The sequence below is a fragment of the Amphiura filiformis genome, chromosome 7 (genome assembly GCF_039555335.1).
Source record: "Amphiura filiformis chromosome 7, Afil_fr2py, whole genome shotgun sequence".
NCBI lineage: Eukaryota > Metazoa > Echinodermata > Ophiuroidea > Amphilepidida > Amphiuridae > Amphiura > Amphiura filiformis.
Genome location: NC_092634.1, coordinates 22,212,517 through 22,232,420, shown reverse-complemented (window position 1 = coordinate 22,232,420; position 19,904 = coordinate 22,212,517). Strand labels below are relative to the sequence as shown.

At 37.5% G+C, this 19,904-nt stretch overlaps 1 protein-coding gene across 2 annotated transcripts in view; it reads right to left on the bottom strand.

The window, feature by feature from the left end:
- The window catches only part of LOC140156878 (transmembrane protein 181-like), a 73,745-nt gene that overhangs the window by 28,965 nt on the left and 24,876 nt on the right, over positions 1-19,904 (bottom strand). For both annotated transcript variants that reach the window (XM_072179890.1, XM_072179891.1), the window contains exons 5-7: positions 3,916-4,037; positions 2,457-2,582; positions 764-844 (exon numbers count right to left, since the gene is read on the bottom strand). In XM_072179890.1, the coding sequence (XP_072035991.1) occupies positions 764-844; positions 2,457-2,582; positions 3,916-4,037 (329 nt within the window). The remainder of the gene's footprint in view (positions 1-763; positions 845-2,456; positions 2,583-3,915; positions 4,038-19,904) is intronic.

The window sequence follows — 19,904 nt, the reverse complement described above, 5'->3', positions numbered from 1 at the left end:
GAGTTTTATGCCAATAAGCATTTTATGTGGTTTGCCTATTTGGAATGACTAAACTCTATTATATCATAATCATGTATCATAATTCTGCAATACTCTTTATTTGACATAAACCTCACCATAATCTTATCACTTTTAAGCCAAATTGATAATTTTTTGCCATCAACTCCCCACTGCCATGTGTATCAACCTGGGCCAAACATGTTTCATCATCAGAAATTAAATTATCATATGGCCTATTGAATATTAACAATAGAAAACAAAAGCTTGAACCTGTCAATGAACAATAGAAAACAAAGGATTTCTCAATATAGTTTTTACTGCCTTACTAACAGGCAACATGCATTATACATGTATATCAATGTAAAGCTTATTTTGAGGGTGTCTGTCCAATATGTGAAAATGCTGAATTTATACAGCCCATTTGCAGTGGATGGTCACATATGTGACCATCCACCACAAAGTGGTAGTAAAGTCGGCTCTAGGTCATTTTCTGTTTATTGCAGATTTTGAAAGAATTCACTTTCAGCTTTAAAATGACACCTCAACCAGCTTCATCTGACATCTGGAAGTGGAGTTATGGTTCATCAAAGGTCAAATTCCTACTATATTTTACATAGAAATCCATATACTGTTTTTGTTTGTATCTCAAAATGGAAAATGCCGACTTTACAACCAGTTTGTAGTGTGGATGGTCACATATTAGGGTGATGATGTGGAATTAAGTCAAATGACACATTTAATATAATGGAAATAATTAACTTACTGTGACAATAAAACTGAGCACCAAGAACACAAATCGGAACCATATTTCCATATTTGAAAAAGATGGGTTGTATGACCGGAACTGCAAAATACAGAAATAAGATAAAACAATAAAACACACCAAAGATATTATTATTTTCAACATGGTAAAAGTAGGATTTTAAAACCCTACATATCCTAATTTGAATGGTTGCCTACATCTCAAGAATATTAAAATAATGTATTAATTCATCATGTTCTATCATTTTATGTGGGTGCCAGTAAAATTTCTAGCATTAAACAAGCATTAATTTCTAATATGCACATTATTCCGATAGATGTATTTAATATTTCAACGTACGCAATATCACAGATCAGAATAAGTTGTATGTTGATAATTCATTTTCATTGCTTATCTTTATTAAGTGACCCTTTTTGTACCAAAACCCAACCAAAATGGTCCCTTAAAGGACAAATCAAAAGATCAATGAGGCACCATAATCGTAACTATTTTTTTTTAATGTAACTATTTTATTGTTATAACCAGTGCAAAATTTATGGGAACAGATCAAAACATTTTGAACCCCCTTTTTCCTTCAGGATAAACTAAAATTATCCACTCGTATACCAAAATTATTCATATTGAAGGCCTTGTTGATGTTCTGACCTGTGTCCATAAATTTTATACTGATGATAGCAGTATTACAGAAAAATATAAAAAGCTATCACTTTTGGCAATGTGAAAATCAATATTCTCAACAAACATGTATCTTAATTTCATCAGATCGTGGCATCACATGGATAATATCCATCAATATTGACAGGTGGTGTTAATAGTTTTCTTCTTTAGGGCTCATATTGAAATACCCTACCACGTTTTCACACAGAAAGAAGGCAGGATTCCCCTCGCTAAGCGCGCGCCCTCAGGAAAGCTCGGTCATAAAACGGATGGATTATATGCATCAGTGATACACCCTGCCCAGGATTTTAACAAAAGAAGGCTAGCACAGGAAAGCTGCAGGATGGCGCACACCTTCCTGTGTAAGGGAATTTCAATATGAGCCCTTACATATCCATATCCAAAATAATCAAATGCAGTACTTGTATGATGAACCAGCAATGCAATTTTTAATTTTATTACTGAGTAGAAAAAAATTATTCAACCACAAGTACCATTGCGATTTTCTTTGCTCAGTTTTGAATTTTAATTAAATATTTTACTGTTTTCCATTTCACTTCTTAATTTTGAAATTTACACAGACATACACTGTAGAAATGTTTGTGATATTAACTGTCAAACAAAATGAGAGCATTACCTTCACGTAAACATACTCGGGGTTAGCCTAGTATCAAGACAGGATTATGCAGCTTATGGAATAAAGCTGTCTAAATCCCTTAGTGAAGTCTTGACAAGAGGCTGATTTTGTGTTGAGGATAAAAATGAATGTCATGTTGAACACAATAAATAGTAACATCACATCTATAAATGTAGATGTCTGTTTTCCCTGTGTGGTACATTTAGAGTAGGAAAATGAGCCATGAAAGTGTTTAGTCCTTTGGAGGCAATGTTAAGCACCTGGTCTAGTGTACAGAAAGCCAAACCTGTATGTAAAGCTGATAATGTTGCATTTTTATTGGTTACTCAGATGAATATATCATGTAATTAACCAATCAGAGGCACTGTAAGAAAGGCGTTACATTATAGGTCAACTTACATAGAAATCCAATTCTGTGACTTTGGCTGTAATGTCTTCTAAATCATAGAAATGTATAGTGAATATGTAGTTGGTGTACTCGAAGGTACCAATGTATAATAGTAGTAATTCATTGCACTCGATACCCTGTGGATAAAAATACAACACAAAGTGTCAAATCAGATCATGGTTAGATTCTGGTTTATTGTAAGGAAAAAATAACATAGTATGTTTAGATCTGGCAAAGATTTCAAAATCTAGACACAAAATAGTTTCTTTATTTCAGACGTTTATTATATTAGAAGGTGGCTCTTAGTTGAATGTAGCTATGGGGGTTTGCAGCTGTAGAGGACAGTATTTTCAGGCTTTCATGTATGTCAAATTGTCAATGCTTTGTTTGAATTAAAGGTGGGTGGTTTGCTTTATTCGTCTTGTATTTATATCTTACATTGAGGCCTATCATTAAAAAATTGGTTTCCAAATTTTGATATAAAATTGGATGGTTGGAACCCAATACACAAATTTATTTGAAGTCGAGTCCAATATTTTAAAACTCATAGCGAGACCAATAAATTTTGTATTGGGTGAAAAAACCATCAAATTTTATCATTATTATGTTTTCAGAATCTTTTTTTGGTCAAAAACATGACTTTTGGTCAAAAATGTGATTTTTGGTCAAAAATTGTAGAAAACAAAATTTTGGTGATACACTCACTCAAGATTGACTTTATATATCAATGATCTGTCACAACTTTCTAAAGATTATCTGTAATTTGTCAAGTAAATTGGATAAATTTCAGAGTAGCATTCAGATTTCACACACACATAAGCTCTTTGAATGGAAATACATACATCACCAAGTAAAGTCATTTCAAGGGTTACAAGTGTTGTAACCAATATGGATATGTAGCCATATAAGGCTATTCCATTTGAAAACCACCTCCCCTATGAAATTCCAACCAAATGCAAGTTTTAGCCATTCCAGACCCAGCATTTTTCAACCAAAAACAGTTGCATACAACACTCAACTGGATTTCGCAATTTTCCCATTTTCAGCTGGATTTTAACATGAAATGTGAACAAAATGTCCACCTAGATTGAGCATATAATTCAACTGGAAAATGAGAGGCATTGCGAGCAGTATCAACTTCCACAGGGGTGTATGGATTTCAGATGGAATAACCTACTCCAAGCTCCTTCTGTTTTGTCATGTCAAAGCTACCAGATTGAACTAAATCCTGACCAATTGTGTCTAATAGTTTGTTGATACAAGCAACAAGATTAAGATGAAGAAATAAATCAAGGGTTTAGGGCAACAAAGTCCTATATGCAATAGCTGCCAAGTGTCATACTTTAATATATGTACAATATAGAATACAGAAATTATCAAAATATCTATGGGGTAGCTATTGCAGGTAGAGCCTTCTGGTTGTAAACCCTTGATATTATTCTCAATGGGGACATATCTTTATAAACTCACCTTTTTACATGATAATGTTCTTGAGTGGTTGGCTTTGGTTTTTGTTAATATTTCTAGGGTGCTGTCATCACATTGACCTTTGACCTCTACACTTAAATTAAATTTGTCTTGAAAACTAGCGGCTGTGAATACAAAAGATAAAGTGTGCAGAGTTAGTAATCACAAACTGAAATCATGCGCATATTTTGGGGGGCTTTGGGGGTGCCAGCCCCCCCGGGTAAAAGCAAGGGGGCGGCCAAAATGAAGGGGCAGCGGAAGAAAAAGGGGCGGCAAAAACAGGGGCGGAAAAAAGAAAAATAATTAGTAAATAAAAAGGGCGGAAAAATAAAGCATCAAAAATTTTGAAAAAATGGTACTCTACATCAAAATGTGCTGCTTTTAGGGCGCTAGCGCCTGAGACCGTTTTTTTTTTTTTTTTTTTTTGCTCCTCACTATTTTCAAACGACCGAGAAAAAAATTGGGTCAAGCTTTTCGGGCTTTTGAGGAAGGGGCGGCAAAATTAAATTTTCTTCAGCCCCCCGGGGTTGGGGCGGCCACGGTACACCACTGGAAATGCTGAGTGCAGATGCCATGATTGAGTGCAGAATCCTGCAGATGCCATGATCCTTGATAGTGTTACAAGCTATGTTACTAGTCAACAAGGACTTTGTATTTAAGCAAAAGTTCTGCAACATTATTTTAAGCAGCAATATGGGTTTTTTTGCGTACACTGATGTCATCAGTATTAAATATGTAACAAAATTTCCATAGAGTGCTTAACGAGTCAGTAGTTGGATTTCTTGCATCATTTCCTTACATAAATTCAGAATGGGTAGTGGGGCCGGGTGTCATTCAAATTTGTTCACATTAATCACAAAATAATTAAACCCATCCTAATATGTGTACATCCATATCAAAACGATGCACTTGTCGCCTGCTACATGTGTCTCATTTTACATAATAGTTAGGAATAAATACCAGACTCATCTCAAGTGGACGTCACTTTAAAACATCCCCATGTCACATAGTTTACGAATATGTTCTCTGTATTCCCTCAAGTGACTTCGGTATCAAATCATACCGAAGTCTTTAAAGTTAGGAATACAGAGAACATATTCGTAAACTATGTGACATGGGGATGTTTTGAAGTGACTTCCACACGATGCACTTGTCAGTCGGGAAGCCAGTTCACGATTTCGAGCAAATCTTAAACATGGACGTAGCCCCTTGCCGAACTTCGCCCCTTTGGTCAGAGTCGAGGCTGTTTTGGCGCCTTAAATAGAGGGCGGTAGTTTTACTACTATAGTTCAGGTCAAAAATAACCAATCGACGCGGAACTTTCAGAATCGGATCGCCATATAAGGATACAGCTTATGAATAATTATAGTTCATTTCTAAGGCAGTAACCGCATCCCTCGAGCACTGATTAGTGGCCCGCATCGCAGGTGAGTTTTTGATCTGTCACTTTTATTTACCTTTTTCCTAATCTGCCACAGGTCGTATAGCGTGTGTCAGTACTATGATTTATTGAAATTTTGATTGAAACATGTCTTAATTTACGAAAAAAAAAAAAAAATTCGCCGGACGCCTCATGAAAAATGAAATAATTGGCTGTTACTGAGGCTCGTCTGTGAAATGACTAGGGTGACGAATTTTGCACCACTGCGCACCACGCAAATTATACTTTATGCGTATAAAAACATGAACATGATGAAACTTTTTCCTAATCTGCCACAGGTCGATAGCGTGTGTCAGTACTATGATTTATAGAAATTTTGATTGAAACATGTCTTAATTTCATAATTATTAAAAAATATTCAACGGACGCCACGCGAAAAATGAAATAATTGGCTGTTTACTGACATGACTGAGGCTTGTCTGTGGCTACCGTGAAATGACTAGGGGTGACGAATTTTGCACCACTGCGCACACAAACAAATTTTAATGTGCGTATAAAAACATGAAATGCATCCAGTTTGTATGGAATACGTTCAGCTTGTGCTTTTATAAATTGTCCTCGATCGTGAATTTATAAATTTGCGATGAACGTCGATGAATTATTCGTTTTCGAGTTAGATTTTTTCACGTTTTCAGTGAGTGACTCACACTGACACTGTGACTTGCAAGTTGCACAATGTCAATGTGCATGACTTGTCGTCATGCAAGCATAAATATGAATAATGGATGGAATTGAATGTTGCTTATTTGCACGTTTTGGGTCAAGCTGGGAGAAAAATATCCCAGGACACCAGGTGGACCCAAAATATCGTATCACACATATCGTATCACACACGATACGATAGACCATCTAAGTTATCGTAAATCGGTTTCTCCCAGGTAGACCGTAAAATTTTGGTTGCCACATTCGGCCCACAAACGCCCAGGATTTTTATCAAGGTCGACCCACGACAAGCATGCAATTAGCTGAATTAGGCCTACGTTATCCGACCATGGCGATACACATGTGACGAGTATAAATCATTGTACAGCATTCATTCATAACTTTGCAAGCACCGGTTTAACACTTGGCATCTAAATTAATTCACAGTCATAGGCCTACTCTCATATTCGTATATTAATAAAGTATTCTTGTTTTAGTTTGCAAAATACAGAGGCAAATTTAAGGAGATATATAGTAATACTTCCAAGTTTTCTACTTTCTTGAATTTGCGTCAACGTGTACACACACGATAAGCTTAAGCTTAGGCCTACATAGTTTGCCAGCCCATACAGCGCTCTATGACTATGTTTTCAGACTGAATAAATTATGAGAAGATGTCATAGGAAATAATCCAACAAAGAATCACCCTGTTGAAGTGCCGGACATATACATGTTTTATGGATACTTTATTATTATTTGGTCTACAACCACAGAATTAAAGACAACAACCCGCCACGAAAGTGGTGCCAATTTCTATTAGCCTAGGCTGTCTTTCGATGAACAAGCACAGAGTGTGCAATGACACTCTGCAATGAATCTCCCAGCTTGACCAATTCGGCCTTATTTGCAGGCCTACAAAATGTAATCAAAAAGAATTGAAATAGATGCTAGCGTGCATGCTATAGGCAAAATATCTTGACCAATCACCGTCCTTAGTTGAGCGATCGTGTTGTTCCACCTGAAAAGTACGGTGATGCAATGGTACGCAGAAGAAAGTTTGCACATTCTCTCATGATGATCAAGAATTATTTACTTTGCCAAGACATTTTTGATGTATTTCTCGCTCTCATTTGACATTGCATTCGCACATGCACATGCACAGCAGTAAATGTACCGTAAGCTTACCATATGAAATATATGATTAGTTATTTTATCCGGTTTATTATACTTTTAGAATTTGATTATCAAATCTAATGGTCCAGTGACCGTGCCTTGTGGCACACTAGATTCCCCTTCAACCCATTTTGAGCACTCTCCGTCGATCACAACACGCTATGCATTTTCTTTGCGTGAGAAACAACTCAATATTTTTGCATTTTTCTCAAATATTATAGTGCATTGGGGACAAGTAAGATATGTATATTATAGGGGCAAGGACTGCAACTACTGCACTGGAAATTTTATGTCAGCATAGACAACCGTTGTGGAGTTACACTCAAAATGAGGGAAAACCAATATTTGATCAATAAATCATTAACTACCTGCTTTGAGTTGCTGAATTTTCAGTACAGTAGTTGTAGTCCTTGCCCCTATAATATGCATATCTTGACTTGTCACCAATGTGCTATAATTTTTGAGAAAATGCAAAAATAAGCACAAAATTGGCCAGGGGTGTAGTACCCCCTTAAAAGCATTCTCATGTGTGGCACCTTATCAGACGCTTTTTGTTGTCAAGCTCCAAAGCTTGTTTCAGTGTTGCAAGTTTTCCGGTTTTTGCCAGATTTCCAGGTTTTTTTTTCTTAATCCGGATTTTGCCAGGGGGAATTTTTTTTTTTAAATAACATTTCTGGAAGTGGACTGGATGATGATATTTCACCATAAAATTAAAAAGAGCAACAAAAAAAAAGGTGAGGGAGGGGGTTGATACCGTCATAGCCTATTCCCTGATCCCCAGCGTTCTCTAAAAAGAAGATAGTGCTCCTGAACTTGTGCTAAAATTCAGTAGGCCTTTTGTTCCTTCTCTACATTGGCTCTAATTTCTGAAGACAATAGAAGTAAGTGACATTGACACACATTATTGCCTTGACATTTCAGGGAGAAGGTATTGTCTGATATACTGACTTGAGTGGCTCGATCATGGAACCTGATGATACACAAGCAAAGAAGACAACAGTGAGTGAAGCAAAGGACAGGATAATAGATGTGGAAATGCCTGACACACAGTTTGTAAGTATGCAGCAGTGGTGTAGTGATCCTATGGAGGGCACCAACCATGATTGGGGGTACACAAGCCATTTTTGGCAATATTCCTGTGAGATTTCCCCTTCCAGTATGCCCCTATGATGATAAGCCACAGAGGTGTAGGATTATCTTAGGGTGCTGAATTGCAGGAAAGTGGACATTTTCCAGGGTGAGGCAATTTTGTGAAAAGTGGAAGTTTACAACAAATTTTGGACCAAAGCCCACCCCCACCGTGGGGGGGGGGGGGTGGTAGATATACATGCCTGTTATCATTTTTCATTTTGTTTCCTTGAATATTTGTGAGTCATCCAATCTCGTCCAGTATAAATCAGCGTGCTGGGCTGTAGAATTTTTAACAACTACCCGATCTCCAATGTCTACATGTGCACTGTGCAGTCTAGCTAGTTGGTTGCTATGAGCACACCACATGTGGTAAAGAGCTGCTGTAAACTTGTGTAAAGAGGATAACATGCTGTCATGTAGATGACTGCTAACTAGTATGAGGCATCGAAATTCATTCATATCAATCAATACCTATCCACAATTGCAATCAAAGGCAGGCTACATGTAGATCCATTGAATTGTTTTTGCATGTGCCGTTTCAAGTGCAGGATATTTGAAATTTATAAGCATTTTGTGATACAATTGGTTGTCATTGAAAAAACAAAACTTCAATGCACAATTATTTTCCGTACCATTCCTCCGCTTCACCTTACAGTCTACTTTTTTTCAAATTAAACTTAGGACATATCTGGCATTCTGGCTATTGTGGATGAACTTAAAGAAGGAGGATCATTGCATGCAGCTCACTACAGCAAAATGGTGCACATTCTAATCAAGAAATATGGATACAGGTAAGAAAATAATATGCAAAAAAAGTAACACCAAACTAAGTAAGGTGTTTCCAGATATTTCAATATGTCTCAAAGTTGTCACGTTTGCTCATTTTATGTGCACATTCACTTTTTGTTTGTTTCCACATTGGATTTAAAATCTTCATAAGCTTTGAGACATGTATATGTATGGAATTTTATTTCCTAAGTAATTGTATGATTAAGCCTGGTCAGAATGCTAGATGCTGGTTAACTAGGTGGTTGACCTGACCATCATTACCTACATGCTCCATGCTGTTTTTCCTGTCTGCCAGCCAAAAGAGAATTAATTTCTTTCTCCCACTCCCAGGTTTGCAAATCTTTTATACCCAAATTTCTTTTGTCCAAACCAGTTTATTAAAAACAAGGTTAATTATTAAATTTTTTTTGTCATCTCTTTTTCAGATGTGGATGAACAAAGTGTAAAATGTGGTTCTGATAGCACTGCCTTTCATATTGCTACAGTGAAGAAAGGAATGGCATCTTTCATTGATTTTCAGCCAGTAAGTTTTATTCAATTACCGTACTGACGCGAGTATAGTCCCACCTTCGAGTAAAGTCCCACCCCCAAAAAAAAAAAAAAATTTCAGAAATTAAAAAAAAAAAAAACATTTTCGGCTTTGGAGTGTCCCAGGACCTTGACCTAAATGCTAGGATCATTCATGGTTGACCTAAAAAACAAAAAAAAACAAAAACAAATTCAAGATGTGTTGTATTTTTAATATGAAAATTGATACTTGACGTGAATACAAATTTTTTTTTTTTTTTTTGAAATTCAAGTATAGTCCAACCCCCCCCCCAATTTTGAAAAATGTTCACCCAAAAACGGGGTGGGACTATACTCGCGTCAGTACGGTATGTGTATTAAAAGGAGCAGTACGTAAAATAACACATTGACTTCCTCTGTACTTTAATGTCAGAAATTACCACAGGTAGAATTTATTTTAATCTTGTGAGAATCCATTGGATTCTGAAATTTTACCAGAATCTGTAATGTTGACAAGAATCTCTTTGAATTCTCGTACATCTATTCAAGAAAATCCCTGCAAAGAATTTCATGGTTTCTAGGATTCTCTCTGAAATTATTAACCCTGATTTACTATAACTGAAATGAAATTTAATTGAGAAATAACAGGCAGATTTTCCCTAACTTTTTAACAAGGGGCCCTTATTTCTACATCAGTGTGGTGCAACCCAAAACATACTGTGGAATAAATATTCAGGTTTGGGTAGAGGTACAAGTGTGAGTTGTTCCATTGACTATTTACTGGTACAAGTGTGAGAAATCAGTGAATTACACACTATGAAGGTGCAGTTGCCCTGCAAAATGACAGTTTGATAAACAAGAATTTCCAGTCACTTTTGTTTTATTTTTGATGTTTTATGTTTATAATCTTACCTGAATGTTTTTTCTATAAGGTTTTTGTTCGCGACCCATTTTCAAATGGTCTGCGACACAAAAAAGGCTGTGACCCAGAATGGACCATTTGTAGAATCGATCTAGGCATTACCGCATACTTGTTGATTGTTAAATCCTTGACAGACACACACTTTTGAGGCCTGTTCACAAAGCATGGATATTAATTTTTCCATATTGTCATGGATATAAATGCAGCAAAAATAATAATTTTAAAACTAGCATGGAAAAGAAGGGGAGGGGCAAGGGAGTGATGGTAACTTAAGCCACGATTAAGAGTGATAAAGTGAAAAACAATTGGCTTGCTGTGCAAACTATTTGTGTTGTGTACAGTGCTTGTTGTGCTCCCTGCCTACTCCCTCCCACTCAGTGTTAGTGATTAGTGATAGTCCCAGTAATTATGCTACTCCTACCCCTTTTCGGGTCTCAAATACTGCATCATTTTATTTACTGGGGTATATTTATCATTTTTTACAGGCAAACCTACCACAATACTTGGATGCTCTCTCGCGGAAGAGACGACTGCCATTTGTTCTCATACTCGACCCACAGGATCTACCGTCGCCATTGTTGAAGGGGGTGGAGGGGCCGGTTGTGCCCTAAACCAGGAGAGATTGCAGAGGGCATTGGACGTGTGTTTTCAGGTTTTTCACGTGCTAGACCAAGAGGTTGCCACATGTTTTACCACATGGGAATTCACACAGAAAGTTTTTATTTCAATACGTACAAAGAAAAAACAAACCTAAATATTGCAGTTAATGTAGCTGGTGAAGGGACTATAAATATTCTGTACTAGAAAAATACAAATCTGATACCATGTTATAAAAAAATCAGATAGCACTTTCTGTGTACTTGTACAGTTGCTAACCTGAAGGATTGTGCACTTTTTAGTAGAAGCTTGAGAATTTCCACACATGAGATACAAGGTCAAATGTTGATTTTAAGATGTGGAGCCAAGAAGTGGGAGATGGGAGACGGTTAGCCCCCAGAAACCCTGAAATGGCCCCTGGTCCCATCTAAATTTCAGGTGACCAGGGGACACTTTTCTTCAGGAACTGGCCCCTGGTCACTATACCCAAAAATTCAATTCCATAGCCATTAATGCATGATGAACTTATTCAGAACAAATATTGGCCCCTTGTTGATTAGAAGTGGCCCCTTGTTCCATGTTGAATGAAGTGAACCAGGGGCCATTTTATGTAAAAAATTAGCCCCTGGTTCATCATTCCTTATTTTCACCCTTGATCAGATCCTTTATTGAGCTATTCCAGTTGAAATCCATACACCCCCTTTGGAAGATATGACCGTAATCTCCCACACAGGGAGTGTTAATTTCAAATGGAGTTACCTCACCATCATTTTACAGATTTTGTCATAGGTAGAGCCTGTAATCTCACTGTACAAAAACTGTAATGCTTCCGCCAATTGCAAGCCCGGCTACCAGGGACCCGGGGACGTAGCGGGGGAGATTACCAAAGGCAATTGTAATAATCCCCGCTATGCCCCGGGTATTGTTCTGGGTACCGGGGCACAAATTGTGGGTGAAACCCCCGGTACTGTCCCCGCCCATGCCAGCCGGGTTTCAAAGTGCTGTATTAATTTTCAATGTTTTTAATCAGCAAATCCAAAATTTAAGTATTTTCATGGCCCCGCTACCGGGACGACTGATTGTACATCCTGGTACAGTCCCGGTACCGTCCCCGGTACCGGGATGTACTTTCTGGTAATTTCAGGGTGACAGTCCCGGGTATTGTGTCTACAGTGCCCGGGTCCCTGGTAGCCGGGCTTGCAATTGACGGAAGCATAAAATCACATTTTATGGGATTTCTGTGAAAAAAAACTCCCTAGTGTTTCTGGATCTGGTATTAGGTCTTATGGCATCACAAGTCGTGTGTGTCTGTCAGCAATTGTGTGTGCACGTCAACAATTTGGTCTCATACATGTATGAACAGTTCAAATCCTATGATTATCCTATTGCAATCATTATTATGCTTTTAAAATCTTCCATCCTATACTTTAAAAATACACATTTTTAAAAACCAATTATTCTGGATATCTGCCCTCAAACTGAAATTGGCGACCAATTACACCTGAACATGGAGGTCTCTGCATCAGCTTGCAGTCCACGATCACCATACATGTAGCGTATAGATATTGAAATACCATTTAGCGACCCAACTTTTAAGCAGTTACAGAATGTAATTGAGAAAATTAAAATTTTTCACATTATTGACCAAAAAAATCACATTTTTGAAGAAAAATTATATTTTTGATCAAAAATAACATTTGTGACCAAAAAATCATATTTTTGACCAAAAAATCACACTTTTGAAGAAAAATTATATTTTTGATCATAAATCACATTTGTGACAAAAAAATCACATTTTTGACCAAAAATCATGTTTTTGACCAAAAATTAATTTTTTTATATAAAATCAGATTCTCAAAGCATAATAATTTTAAATTGTATGGATCCTTTCACACGATACACAAAGATATTGGTCTCGCTGTGAGTTTACAGGCATGGGATTTTCCAGTGGAAATACTGGAACCAGTCTTTTTTGATGTAAAAATTCCCACAGTTTTATTTATTGTCAGCCCATTTTCAGGTGTTCTTGTCCAATTTTACGCGCTTTTCCAGACTTTTTTTATAAATGCGTAGTCCCATGCCTGGTTTAAAAGATATCGTATGCTGCTATCGCCTCGCACAATATCTTTGTGTATCACGCAGTAAGGTGTAAGAATATAGTTGTGTGTTCGTATTTTGATAAATTGCCTCTTCTAAACAATAAAATGTTGGAATTATAATAAATATGCAATTTCCAATTATAAAATACAATTTTATAATTGCAGTACACATTGCATGTTCTAATTAACAGAACTATATTACATGATTATACCGGTACTACAAAATAAACAGATGGACATCTGTGCAGGCAATTGTGTCCACCAGGCAAGCCCGACGCACGGAGGGGGTGCTTCCCCTAATTTTGGAAAAATATACCAGAAGTCCCAAAATTTCAGAATTTGAGAGCGCAGCAAGCAAAAAAAGTATAAGGATTTTTACTTTTTACAAAAAAGGTCCAAATGTTGGTAAGAAAGTCCACTTTTCACAAAATCGCACCCCCCCATTGAAAAAAAGTCCACTTTTTCAAAATCAGCACCCCAAACGTAATCCTAACCAGGTTGCAAATGGCTGTCACAGAATTAATCCCAATACTATAATTTTCATAAATGAACAGAGTGTCCTAAAAAGTAAAATGTTGTAAATTAACTCTGTTAAAGCTGTGGAACTGAATTGACCTCAGTGCAATATTGTATAAAAATAAAAATGCCCTACAAATAAATGCCTTGTAAGTTGTATTACTAAACTGTAGTCATTGTGTTTCATTAAAATGTACATTTCATTTGCAAGCAGTCAGATTTACTGTTGAAGTCAAATTTGACTACAATGAAGTCAAAGGGTAAAGGAATAACATGATATGGGGAAATGAGTAAATGATCCTATTTTGATATAAAATTGGATTGGTTTTGCGCCTTAATACACAAATTTATTGGTCTTTTTAAAATATTGGATGAGACATCTAGTCTAATATTTTAAAACTTGGCAAATCCAGTAAATTTTGTAAAAAAAAAAAAAACATACAATTTTTTCATTATGTTTTCAGAATCTGTTTGTGGTCAAATGTGGTTTTAGAGTATAAAGGTGCCAAATGTGAGCCAAAAATTGCTTGCACTTCCCGCTTGAGCTCCTTTTGACCTGCCAAAATTTGTTTGCCTCTTTTGGGTTGCCTCAAAAAATTATTGTGCCCCCCTAACCTATAATTCATAAATCTGTCAAAGAAACAAGGGTGGACCTTGAACCTAGCTTAACCACAGGCCCGTAGGCTTAGCATAGCCCTCCCAAAGTGCAAATGCCAAAAACGTCGCATAGGCCTATATTTACCCAAACAGTCCATTTGCACCGCAGGCCTAGCCTAGCCCTCCCAAATTGCAAATGCCAAAAACGTTGCATAGGCCTATATTTTACCCAAACAGTCCATTTGCACCACATGCGCCAGTAGGCCTCAGCCTAACCCTCCCAAAGTGCAAATGCCAAAAACGTTGCATAGGCCTATATTTTACCCAAACAGCCCCTTTGCACCACACGCCCGTAGGCCTAGCCTAACCCTCCCAAAGTGCAAATGCCAAAAAACGTCGCATAGGACTATATTTTACCTAAACAGTCCATTTGCACCACACGCCTGTAGGCCTAGCCTAACCCTCCCAAAGTGCAAATGCCAAAAACGTCAGATAGGACTATATTTTACCCAAACAGTCCATTTGCACCACACGCCTGTGAGGCCTAGCCTAACCCTCCCAAAGTGCAAATGCCAAAAACGTCGCATAGGACTATATTTTACCCAAACAGTCCATTTGCACCACACGCCCGTATAGGCCTAGCCTAACCCTCCCAAAGTGCAAATGCCAAAAAAACGTCGCATAGGCCTATATTTACCCACACAGTTGATTTGCGAGGCAAAAAATAAGTTTCTTTGTGCATTTTTGGTCAAAAAGGTCAAAATTTTGAACAAAAAGTCCACCTTTTCAAAATTCTCCCCGTCAACTTTTTTCAAAATCACCCCCCCCACAAAAAAAAATCCTGGTTACGAGCCTGCTTAACCATTTACAAATTTGAAGAAGTCGGGAGAGAGAGTAGTGGCTTCATTTTCTTTTTTGACTAGATATTACCGGGTAGTGGATGGGGGGTTGAATTAATTTCTTCTAAAGTGTGAATCCAGCACCAGTTTAAAAGGATCAGAATATTTTCCTGACAGCAAATTTAGTAGTATTATTTCATATATATTTTTGACAAAGACAAAAATACTATGAGGGGTAATAGGCCTATAGCCTATAAACAGTTGACCTAATATTCTCACTTTTAGGGTAGGCGTACATTTGTATATTCAAAGTGACATGAACAAATCAAAAATACAGGCCTACTAATATTAACCCCTCCCGGTGCCGCATTTGAAAGTTGTAGGCCTATTAGTATTATTAGGCTATAGCGGCCGTGAAAACAGTTAGCCCTAAGCCTACCTTGAATAGCCCAGTAGGCATATAGACCAACCTACGTGGTCGTATGTGAGTAAAAAAGTAAATTTATGAAATTCATACAACCTACTCCAACTCATACACGCCGCTGTCGGGGCTAAAATCGAGTTTTCAACGTACTTTTTACGTAAGGCCAGAGAGGCCATGAGTTTATATTTGGTGCTGTGCGCCCGTAATGTACGAAAACAACAAGCTTCGCCGTTCGCCATTTTGTTTACGCTGCTGCAGACGACGGCGATATTTTGTCAGATATTAAATCTGCCACAGGTCGTATAGCGTGTTTTTGCGTATTCCCCTTCACACACAAGTTAAGTACTGTATAAAACTACATTTTGATGAACAAATTAGTGATGGACGTGTTAACCGACAACTTATTACAAGGATTTTCCTGTGTTTTTGTCGTCACTCACTGCCGAAAACGGCCGATTTTGGCATAGTAAATCGCGATTTTACCAAAACGCCATTGAATTCTTTCAATCTAATTCTTGAAATATCATCATTCAAATGTCCCTTACACAATAATTTCACTGAATTTCAGAGAATTATCTAGTAATTGAAGCATTCGATGCATTATTGAAGAGGTCACTTTCACTTGAATTTGCCGCCATTTCTGGCGAGTATGTCACGTGACAAAATCGTAAGGTCACGGGTCAAACGGCAACTGGCTTCCCGACTGTTGTCGGCTGCTACATGTGTCTCATTTCACATAATAGCTAGGAATAAATACCAGACTCATCTCAAGTGGACGTCACTTCAAAACATCCCCATGTCACATAGTTTACGAATATGTTCTCTGTATTCCTAACTTAAGTGACTTCAGTTTTTTATTCCTAGCTATTATGTGAAATGAGACACATGTAGCAGCCGACAAGTGCATCGTTTTGATATGGATGTACACATATATTAAATGCTGGATCTGCAATTCACATACCACTCGTTTGAGCAATCAGTAATGCAGTAAAATGGGTAAAACTATAATACAGTACTGCACGCCTCAGGTTTTTTGGTTTTACTCAACTTGTTTTTTCAAGATGTCGACATCTCTAAATTTATGTCAACATGTCAGGATATTCGTCTTGTCAACATATGTTGTTGACAAAATGCATGCCCACAACAGCACTAAAGTAATATTCAGATTTCCTTTACAAATTAAGCGTGCATTGCTAGTCAGTCCAGCGCCAGTATTATTTTGCACAAGGTCCAATGCATGCGCTTGACGTCGCGTGCGTATACGCGATGGTTATGCTGTCAAAGGAAATCTGAATATTACTTTACACACATGTGTAATAACCACCATAGCAAATGTGGACTGATATACATCACTTAAGAGTTTTCTATCCAACTGTGGACAGACCCATATTTAAATATGATTGTTCTTGATAAATAAATAAATAAATTAAATAGGTTTCAAAGCGCTGTAATTTTGCTGCCACTGGTGAATCATCAGAATCAGATTGCATGCAACTAGGCCGGTGCAGCCGAACCCGGCGCAAACCTATCGTCACTCAGATTGTAACATCCATCAATTATCTGTGCAGCTCCCCAAATTCCATTGAGTGAAGGAAGTTTTTGATGACCAAACAACTAATAACTGATTTTGAAAGCAGGAGAAAACCAAGTGTACACACAGTCCTTGGGCATGCCGGGGCTTGAACCTAGGACTCCAGTAGTACAAGGCGAGGAAACAACCCCTGCACCAACTTGTTCCCTTTGTATTTTCATTACCTAAGCATGGACTGACCCTGGCCTACATCATCAACTGCATTTGTTATTAATAATCTGTTTTTATACTCCTTTCAAACTGTTAACGCTGTCCACAAACCATGGACGTCCACAGATCCTTTGGGTCCGCTATTACACATTATTATGTTTTCAGAATCTTGCTTCCTATACCTCTCCACACAGTTTAAAACGTCAAAAAAATAGCATATTGGATGCATTTCGGATCCAATTTTAGCGCCATCTGGATCCCAATCCCCCGTGATTTTTAAAATCGCTGATATTGCCGCCAATTTTAACGTATTGTAAATCGACCGTTCGTATGTGATCAATAGAGAACACAAATGCACTGTATGAGACTATTCATTCATGAACTCGATTTTGTTTATTTTGCTGTCAAACCGGGAGAATTTGATTTTCTACGGACGTGGAAAGAGATGTTTAATTTCATGATTCTAGACTTGAAAATCAACGTTGTGGTGTACTAAATGCATGTTTCAGCTGCTAAGAAATGAAGAAATTAATGTGGTTTATTGAAATATCCTTGGAAAGTACAATAAACTAGTAAAAACCGGTGCTAAACCACTACGTAAAAGCTGCAGAATTCGGCAAGCTCACACAATCGGACATCAAAAATGATCAAATTTTCTGACCAAACCAGAGGATTTATACCTGCCAAGTGCCAAATATCACTTTTTGAACTATTTGAGACTCTGCAAGGTATGAATGATGTTAGCACAGACAAGGTAGGGTTTTAGATAAGCTTATGAAATCGGCAAATATAGTCCACCCAAATGCATAGCTGCACTGTTGCCTTGGCTCTTGCACTGGCTGCAGGCTTGCACTCTGTTTTTGTAGCTTAAGTTACGCTTACTTTATCAGTTTATTGCCTATCAAAATATCATTATAAACACTTTATTACTTCATATTTTTAAGCCTCCTAATACAAGTATACCATTTCGCAATTGAGAAACAACTCGGAACTAGTACGTATCTTCATGAGACACAGGGATTTTTTCCCAATTTTTTTTCCCTCTAGTGTTGGTACTGGTCTCTGGGAAGTGCAGATTTGTAATTATTTTAATGGAATGTATTTTATAATGCGTTCTAAAGTTACGATGGATTTTGAGACTTAAGAATCGCTACGAATCGTCATATATTTTGGCGAAATGGATCCCCATTGACGGAAACGTTACGGAAACTTATGGAATTCCGGAAGTAGGGCCAAAAATGTCTGGAAACAGGCCGGAAAAAAAATTTCCTTTTTTTTTTTTTTTTTTTTGTTGCTCTAGACATGTAAGATCAGTCGATTTTGACCCCCAAAAAAATCACGAAAAAAAAAAAAATTGAAAAAAATTTGAATTTTGTCTTTTGAAAAAGATTCTGAAAACATAATAATGATAAAATTGATGAGTTTTTTCACTAATGCAAAATTTATTGGTCTGCTATGAGTTTTAAAATATTGACTCGACTCACGCCTCGGCCCAATATTTTAAAACTCATAGCTCGACCAATAAATTTGTGCATTGGGTTCATACCATCCAATTTTATATCAAAGATGTTTCTTGTGTTACAGTACGGAGACAGCTTTGTACAAAGTGAAAGATGACATCATGAAATGTATGTGTCAACATCAGGGCGTCTTTCTGGTTCTGCTGGATCTCAGCAGTGCCTTTGATACGGTTAACCATAAAGTGCTGCTTAAGAGACTGGCTGACTAAATTGGGGTTCGTGGTAGAGTATTAAGATGGGTCCAGTCATATCTGTCCTGTAGAACAACTAGGGTGTGCATAAATGGTGTGCTATCTGACCCTCATGACATTGAGTTTGGTTTACCTCAGGGGTCCATTGTAGGACCTTCAATGTTCACAATTTATACTCTTCCTATAGGCAGTATTGTAAGACAGTTTGATGTATTGTATCATATGTATGCCGATGACATACAACTTTATGTTGGCTTTAACCCAAAAGATCATGTTTCCACAGCTTCTTCGCTTCACCGGCTCTCTGAATGCATCAAGTCCATAAAGAACTGGATGAATAACAACATGCTCAAGCTAAACGATGACAAGACAGAGTTTATGGTTATAACATCACCACATCTCAAACACCACATGTATCCTATTTCTTTGCTAGTTGAGGACGCTATAATATCTCCTAGTGACAGTGTTCGCAATCTTGGTGTCATCTTTGACTCACAAATGTCCATGTCTTCACATGTAAAATCTCTCTGCACAAACCTAAACTTCCAACTCCGCAATATTTCAGCAGTATACGTAGGTTCCTGGACTATGACACCTGCCATCTCGTCACGCTGCGCCATTATTCTCTCCAGACTGGATTATTGCAATGGACTCCTTCTTGGATCAGCCAAAACTGACATCCAGAAGTTACAGAGGATCCAGAACTGGGCCGCGAAAGTTATTTGCCAAGCTTTGAAACGAGATCATGCCACGCCTTATTTACACCAACTACATTGGCTGCCCGTTGAGGATAGAGTTACCTTCAAGATCTTGGTGCTAGTGTTCAAATGCCTCAATGGGACGGCACCGGACTACTTATCGCA